The sequence below is a fragment of the Gymnoscopelus microlampas genome (assembly GCF_963454915.1).
Source record: "Gymnoscopelus microlampas genome assembly, chromosome: 23".
NCBI classification, from domain to species: domain Eukaryota; kingdom Metazoa; phylum Chordata; class Actinopteri; order Myctophiformes; family Myctophidae; genus Gymnoscopelus; species Gymnoscopelus microlampas.
The window spans coordinates 4,556,879-4,565,744 of NC_139960.1; the positions used below are offsets into that span (position 1 = coordinate 4,556,879).

The following is an 8,866-nucleotide window of genomic DNA, read 5'->3' on the forward strand; positions in this document are numbered from 1 at the left end:
CATCAATACAACAACATCATGATTTGTGTGCGTGGGGATCTCATCTTAAACAAGCTACAGTAGTTTGACTTTGTTAGACAGATAAATATTGTGAAAATAGCCGATCTACAAGCTCAGAGCTTCTAGATCGTCTATTTTCATTTTTCAAGTATAGTTTGTCGATTACTTTTGAAGAAGTAATGGTCTTTTTCTTTGTTTAGTTTTTTGTTTTGTTTAGTAGGTAATAAAAAGGTATTAAAAGCCCTTAAATTGTCACTTCACTGTCATCTGAGGACCCCCCAAAATCATCAGGGGACCGCCCTGGGGGTCCCAACCCAGAGGTTGAGAACCACTGTCCGAGGTGAATGTAGGCTACAGTATGTAGGAGTAGTTAGGTGCAAAAGCGAGCCCACAAATAGTGAGGAGGACATGAGTGTGTTCACTGAAGCGAACCAACAATAAAAGTTGCAGAGAAACATGTCTAGTGATAACACTTTATTGAATAAACAAATAAAAATCTCCATAGCCTACTGTGTAACAGCCTTTATCTAATTAATATTCTGTGGTTATATAGGCTGCATATTCAAATTGACATACTAATGAATTAAATAACTGATATCAACGGAAAATGTATCAAAAGCAATTGCAGAATAATCAATAATAATTTGCTATTACACCTTCACCAAAATGTCTTGTTCCACATTATAAAATGAAAAGTTGTGATGAGCATTTATTTTGTACTTTAACTTATTTTACGGTCAATTCATGGTTTAAATGAATCACACGGAATAATCAATTATAGAAATGACTGTTTGTTGCAGCCCAGTAAAATCCAGAGTATTTGTTTAGCTCTGAGAACTGGAAAACATGGGTCCACTGTTACACTGTCAGAGTTAGGTTAACACTCCAGATGTTGCTGTGTAATGTTTAGTTTTCAACAGCATCTGTGAGCAGAGGCAATGTATCCGATATAGCTACAGCCACATCCTTTAGAGCCATTCTCTTGTCGGCAGCATGCAGCATTGACTTAAGGCTTGCCCAGAAAACACGTTGCTTACGCTCATCTTCTGGCCACTCGAGGTAAGTCTGCTGCATGAGCAAACTCCTTAGTTTTAGGAACTTCTTTGGCAGAGAGTCCATTGGAATCGGCTCCAATAGAATAAAAACTAAAGAGTCTTCCTGCCCACTTATGGCTCTGTGTTGGGCAAAGAAAAGCTCGTAGTTGCACCAGTCACTCTGGACAAAGTTTCTGGAGAGCACAAACAGTGTCTTGTAGCTCGCCTCGACACAGTTAATAATGTTGTCAATGATCCATTCGCCAGGGACAAAGTCACGGTCGTGAATGCAGAGGGAAAGTCCAGACCCCTCAAGAGATGGCGTCAGCTGACTGTCAACCCAACTGGAGTCATGGTGGCTGTAGGAGATGAAAGCATGATATTGAAACGATGCATTCACCAACATGTCGGCCCGCTTCTGGCCTCTCCTTTTCACCCTGATCCACACCCACAGCATCTTTGCATACCACATCCCATCACAAACATAGAAAACAAGACCCAGGCCCGCACAAATGGCAAATGTCACAGACAGCGACACTGCTGCCTGAAGCGACTTATCACAAGCCAGCTTACTCATTTTATACTCTGAGAGTGGCAGGCCGGCTGCTGATGGTGGGATGCTGCATGTATATTCCAAAGGCCAGTCAGAGAGCAGAGACTTATTCAGTGCATTCAGAAACCAAAAAGAATCACATGTGCAGGCAAATGGATTGTGTCCAGCTTTGAGGACCTGCAGTCTCGGCAGGCCCAAAAAGGACTCCTTGGAGATGGACGTGATGGCATTATGGTCTACATACAGGCTGAGCAGATTCGGGGCATAGACATCCAGCGGGAGGGCCTGTATGTTGTTAGAGCTCAGATAAAGGTGCGTCAGTCGAGGGAATTGCGACAGGATCTCCCGCGATATCGTCGTGATGGCCGTTTTGGATAAGTCAATCCTCTCGAAATGCGGAGACAGGTATTTGAAAACAGTGCTACCCAGGTTGTTGTTCTGTAGGCTCAGCTCCCTGAGGTGAGTAGGCCAAGTGCACGGCTGGTCCGTTTTGATGGTGTTGTCACTCAGGTCCAACGACTCCAGGGCTTTCATCTGATGTGTCTTACTGGAGATGAAGGACAGACTGACAAACCGGTTCTTGCTCAGAGAGAGCCATCTGAGTTTGGGGAAGACAGAGGCATTTGAGCACGGCCCCCACCAAAACCCATCTTCTGACAGTAAGTTATCTGAGAGATCCAGCATCTCCAGTGATGGCATTGCCGCTATGAGGTTGCATGGTGAAATGTTCATTCCAGTGTGGGAGAACTTTAAATAGGTCAATGTAAGTGTGTCAACGCTGATGTTAATTGTGGGGTATCTGTACTGGCGATGGGACACGCCATCAAAGATCATAGAGCGAAGGTTGGTTGAGTGGTTCATACTAGGGAACTGAAACCCCTCTGGTGTGTCTTCGCTATAAAGTATGTTTACCAATGCAACCATCTCAATAGGGGAAAGCCATACATTTTTGAACAACTGAACTAGAAAAGTGCTATTAATCAAAGTGTTCACAAATGTAAGATTTTGAATTAGCGGCATTTTTCTCAAATTCTTAAAATGGTCACCTGACACATTGCAGTCATCTGGAAATGGCTTAATAAATGTTAATTCTCTTGTTTGGGTCTCATTTAAGTCCTTGAGTAGGATCCCTAAGATGTCCAAATTCTCACATTCAGTCATGATGAGTGTGAATTTCTGGAGAGACTTCAATTCTGCAAGAGCACCAGAATCATATCTTTTCCACTTATTTCCTGCTCCCAACGTGAGGTGTTTCAAAGAGATGTTTCTAAACGGAGTGAAGTCATTGTAGTTCAGCGACAGAGCATTTACACTTCCTAATAAAAGGATGTCCAAATGTGTTAGTGTCTGAAACGAAGGTGGTAGGCGATAACTGTCATACAGGTTGCTTGATAGGTCAAGGATTTTGAGTTGTGGCAACAGAATTGCAGGAATGACGAATAAGGAATTGTGAGAAATGTTCAGAACTTGGAGTCTTGGCGTTCGTTCAAACATCATGGGAGATATTGCCCGGAGGTTACAGTAGGTTACTTTAAGGAAGCAGAGCTGGGAAAGTCTGACAAAGGGAGCTTCATCCAGTTGTGCAATGTGGTTGTAAGAAACATCCAAATATTGTGTGTTGTCTGGCAGATCAGAGGGAACACTTGTTAAGTTTTGTTTGGAGAGGTCCTGGATCTGTCGCCTTGAGGTTACACATTCAAACCATTTTCCCCCATTGGCTGTCAGGAGGGAAACCACAGCAACCGTACAGAACAGTAAAGCGCTGTAGTAAAAAGATGAAACAAATGAGTGCTACAGTATAATAGAACAAATAAGTCAAATGAAGCAGGTTTATATGAATATAAAGATTTTATTGCAATATTTTGTATTTGCATATCTATTTGCCAAGACTGTAACTGAAAGGACATTCTGGTGGAAGAAATTACCATAACAAAAATAAATAATTATAATACATTAGAAACAACGGAAAACGCTTTACCTTTGTCTGGCCATGACTTCACAAACAGTAAGATGAAGCTCTTCAGGGCATCCTTTTATATCCTCTTTGCTTTTTAAAGTTACACAATTACTGTAAGCTATTTCTTAGTTCTTCTTTTCCACCACACAACTATTTGTTATTCTGCTTTCACATCCCTTTTGTTATAGTCACTTCTCCATTTTTGTTTGATTGTTTTTAATCAAAAATAACGTTTGTTTCTTTCAGTTGTGAGTTTGAGTCTTAAAGCGGCACTATGTAACTTTTGCTTGGGAATAAAATGTAATTTTATCCAATCTGTATGGTAGAGTATGTTAATACAATATAACTTATACAATTGGGGTGTATTTTGTCTCCCTGCTCTTTTATTGAGACATTTAGATCATGTCAAAGGTCATGCTCACCTAGACACATGATCTGACACGAATTTTGATTAAATTCGTGTCAGATTTAATGATTACATTTATTCCCTGAGCAAGCAGGAAGGCTCTATTAGCTCAATGGTATAAATGTCAGCACTTGCGCAGGGAATCGGGTTCAAATCCGGGGTAGAAGAGGAAAGTTACATAGTGCAGCTTTAATCGAGATACATGTCAGCAAACCTGTGAGTTAAATGATATATAAGCCTGTTACAGAATGTAGAGAAATATACATATTTCTACTAAATAAATAAATATTACTACTATATTTATACTACGGATATAGAAATAAAGAAATAGAAGAAATAGACATTTTCCACTCTGGACATATGGAAGTTCTTCTTAAATCTATGGAAATTCCTAATTTAACAAACGTGAAATAGTGACAAATAATTTCATGTGAATTATCAGTATAGCTACAGTAGGCCTACCTACAGTATTTACATTGGTTAGTTACAACTCAGATATTTGTGTCATGCAATACAATTTACAGTAGATGAGAACACCTAACATTTGTAACATTTGCAATAAACAATGGCCACATCTTTAGTGTGATATTCTGTAGATATAGTTGAATTTGATATCCTGAGTCATTTGTTCAGTGTAACCAGGAGAACATGTGTCTATTTTCCTTCCTTATGGTCTCATAAGAGTCTCTTTGTATGAATACTTGAAATGATAACATGAGCTGTTGAATGATGCACTGAAGACAATTTACATCTGGGTGTTTGTAGGGGCATGTTCAGATGTTCCGCAGGGTCTGGAGGAATTTATCTGAAAGACAAGAAAAAACTGTTTGAAATGCAATATTGCCATATTTCCCCTCATGGATTAAAAGGTCATTTGTATACTGAATACTTCATTTTACTGTGTGTCAAGAGCTCGCTATCAACGGTGCTGGAAAAACTCTACTAACCATGATATGATATATGGAAAACATGTTAAAACGCATCATTTGACAGAGGAGATTTTCCAGCGTGTTCAGGGCAATAAGATTCCCTAGATAAATTATTACAGTTATTTATACCAATTTTCATCTTCCAAAACTGTACGTTGAAGTGTTTAAAAGCTGTATGTCACACACACACACACACACACACACACACACACACACACACACACACACACACACACACACACACACACACACACACACACACACACACACACACACACACACACACACACACACACACACACACACACACAGTCTCACCAAAGCACTTCTCTTCCTACCTCCTTCCTGTCTCCTTTGACAAATGGAATTTACTTCCATTGGTAATAAAAAGAAAATGTCAAGAAGTTCCACATTCCCTTAACTACTTTCACGTTTTCTTGTTTGTGAGGTGCATTCGCATCGGATGTTTTATTTTAAGCGACGCAATTCAATATTAATTCAATTCAAAGTGATGGAAGGTACTGTACTTGGTCCTGATACATCAGGATTCCAATTTGTTCCTATTTGCAGAGAAGCTTGCAGTTACAATGAGAAAGCGAAAATACCCAGGCAAGACATCCTTGGACATTTTAACCACATCATGGTCTAAAGCAGTGGTTATCAAAGTGGGCATTGGAGGGGTTCCAGGGAGTCCCCAGCTGAATGATTGATAGATTGGAACCAAATGGCCCCGGTGAACCTCTCAGAGTTATATAGTTCCGTGGCCTAATGCACACCAAACTGGGGGTCCTTGTAATTAAAAGGTTTTGAGAACCATTGGTCTAAAGCATAGACTGTATAAGGTCTAAAGGGAGTAATGCCCTTAGACAAATGAACAACAGCAAAAGTACCAAAATCATGACACGTGTACGGTGTATGGTGTACAGTGTACAGTGTACGGTATACGGTTATGTTACCTGTCTTTTGTGACAGCCCCTTCAGTTGGCACTTCCCCAGGGACAGGTTGCAGGTGTAAAGCCCTAAGCATCCTGCACAGTGAGGATGGGCACTGCAACTTCTTGCTTGGATACCATTACAGCCATGCTGAAAAGAATTATGTTGAAACAATGTTACTACTCATTGTTGGAATAATAAATCTGTCAGTATAATATTTTCCTTTCACTGTGAATATGTTTGATTGATTGATTGATATCTTTATTGATCATGAAATAAAACACAATTATGTCACATGTAACATACATCTGACCCACAATAATCACAAGGATAACGCAAAAAGGTCGTCATCAACACTCACCGTGTCAGAGTTGAACCGGCCGTAACGTACACCACGGTCCCTGTTGACCACTCTTTGCCTTGAGAATCCTCTGAAACCCTGACGCAAAGGCTCACTGTCTATTTGGTCAATCGTTCCACCGTCGTATGAATTTTCATATCTCTCCTCAGGTACAGCTGACATCTGTCGCCATCTGCGGGAGGCCATGCGAGGATGGTGAAAGCTGCCGGTTCCATCAAGTCTTTGCCAAGCCACTCTGGGCCCCATACCCGACTGTGCAGATACTGCTTGCAGACAGGCTATGTGGATAATGAATAAATATTTCAAGAGGGAAACCTGCCGTTCCATTGTGTCTTTGATGGCAACTTTGAATTCCAGTGAATACAGTCTCCAGCTTTAAGACCACACATATATATGTCCATCCCTGCTCCCCGCCTCCATCATAACCTGCCTCAAAGTGTCTGTAATGACGTGTTTCAATAATGGCCAACATTCCTGTGTCTGTGTTGCAGAGTGTGATGACAATGCAATGTTTCCCAATTGATTATCCATCCGGGGATAAGGAACACATGATAATTATGTTGATATGTTTTAGTAGCCCCAAGCAAAATTGGCAAATACAGCCTTAGACTTTAGTGGCTGCTGGTGTTGCAGGCGATGTTGTAATTAAGTGGAATCCGTGCAGCCACATTAACAAGCCATCATTCAGCAGTCAGGAATGATGAAGCCCTGCAGCGTTTTGGATCTGACCCCAGCACAGCCTTATCACGGCATGACAATCAGTGCGTCAAAGCAACAAATGTGGTATCTGGCAGATTTTGGTAGTGAAACATGTCAGTGAGACAAAAATGCACATTTCTATGTAAGATTCTACATCTAGTGGCAATGTGAAATTCCAAGCAATGTGACTTTAATTAAGGATTAATTACTGCTATTCATCCATAACAGCACCTCTATTCTGTTGAACTAGATATGTCCCCCCCCCCTTTTTATCAATTATTTAGCTGCTGTTATATATTTATATATGCTACGAACTCAATTGAGATGTTTTTCCGTTTGCTTGAAATGGATTAATGATAAACTTCAATTGGTTTCAACTGAACATAATCTTTCCTCATTTAAAATCACTAGTTTGGCTGGGTTTCACCCATCTTCATCTTTGCCTTGATAAGGAAGAACAATACCTAGACTCAAGAATCAAAAAGGTATTTTTTGTCACTCACTCATTCGGTGGAAACAGCAAAATGCTGGTGCTACATGTCCACAAGACTGTGCAACAAAGCAGCATGATATCCTGTACACAAGATTGGGGTATAAAGAAAAAAAAATAACCAGAAACATAAGATAGTACAAAAGATAGAAACCAGGTTAAAAGGTACAGGCAAGACCCACACTAACAATTATGTAAAGGGAACTTTAGCAGCAAATAAGCTTTGCAGCAGTGGGGATGTATAATAGGGAGTCATTTTGTATTTAAGTATCACATATATAGAAATGATAACATATGTGTTGTCAACAACATTGGCAGGAAAACAAACCTGAAATGATAACATATGTGTTGTCAACAACATTGGCAGGAAAACAAACCTTAGCAGTAATGGAGTGGTGGATGGGGGGTGAGATAACAGTGGGTAAATGTACAGAGTTGGGGGTGGCTATATTGTTTGCTTTGCACATGCTGTGATCATGTAAAAACTCCCAAAGTAATGTGTAAAAGGCACATCTATCTTAATTCAACCTTAACGATTTGGAATATCAGAATCAAAACAAAGATTGAATGAAAGATGGAACTTGAAAATTTGTGTATATGTGCTGAGAACTTGAAGCATGGTCCATCATTTGTTGTCCACTAATACTGAGTAAAAATGACAGTAAAGCTCATCCTGTCAAGTGTGAGAATTCAATATTTTCTTTTATGTATTATAATGGGTTGAAAGAATAATCAAATTGTATTTAACTGAATCAAATTGTGGTGAAAAAAAAATGAGACATTTCATTACACACTGAAATGTTTTAGGCATTCATTCGTTTAAATTAAATCAAAGTCAGGTCAGAGATTTAAAACTATAGGAGCGTGTGTGCAGAATTGAGACATAACAGTGAGCACAACATAAGCAACATAAACATTTTGCGTGTTAGTACTTTATGAGAATGTCTTCTGTCCTTCCTATTCAACTTCAAAATGTCATTTACGCCCATTGTTTCTTTGTGCTTACACAACCTTGTCATTCCTGTTAATAGTCGAATGTACAACAGTCACCAGGCCGGGGAAAGGCCAGTTGTTTTGTTGCAACAGACTGGAAGAAATTTCATACTTGATTCATGCATGCTTTCTGTTCCCCATATAATCCGGATACCATGGGATCTTTTGATTATGATAGCACTTTCTTTCCTAAAAAATAACATTCACTACCAGTGGTGTAAAATAATTAAGTACATTTACTCAAGTACTGTACTTATGTATAATTTTGAGGTATTTTTTACTTTACTGGAGTATTTCCAATTATCAGTACTTTTACCTCCACTACATCTCAAAGGCAAATATTGTACTTTTACTCCACTACGATTATTTGAAAACTTACTAGTTACTAGTTACTTTGTAGATTTTGATTATTATTACAAAACAGACATTAACCACTTCAGCTCTGTATACATTTCGGCCATTTGAAAATAGCCGATCTACAAGCTCACAATGTGTCGCATCGTGACGCATT

General features: G+C 39.5%; 1 protein-coding gene and 1 long non-coding RNA gene across 2 annotated transcripts; both read right to left on the reverse strand.

Annotated features, from left to right (window-relative positions):
- Positions 1–743: 743 nt before the first annotated feature.
- LOC311040143 (toll-like receptor 1) lies at positions 744–3,345 on the reverse strand. Its single transcript, XM_084050234.1, has one exon. The coding sequence runs from the start codon at positions 3,082–3,084 to the stop codon at positions 907–909; it is 2,178 nt and encodes a 725-aa protein (XP_083906360.1). The 5' UTR covers positions 3,085–3,345; the 3' UTR covers positions 744–906.
- Positions 3,346–4,610: 1,265 nt separating this feature from the next.
- LOC311039546 lies at positions 4,611–7,036 on the reverse strand. Its single transcript, XR_014600177.1, has 3 exons — positions 6,174–7,036; positions 5,836–5,962; positions 4,611–4,755 (listed from the first exon to the last, which is right to left on the reverse strand). It is a non-coding gene; the product is annotated as an uncharacterized lncRNA (long non-coding RNA).
- Between the last annotated feature and the right edge of the window lie 1,830 nt (positions 7,037–8,866).

Excerpts from the sequence above, each read along its gene's own strand:
- LOC311040143 (XM_084050234.1), bottom strand. The coding sequence starts at position 3,084 with ATGATGTTTGAACGAACGCCAAGACTCCAAGTTCTGAACATTTCTCAC.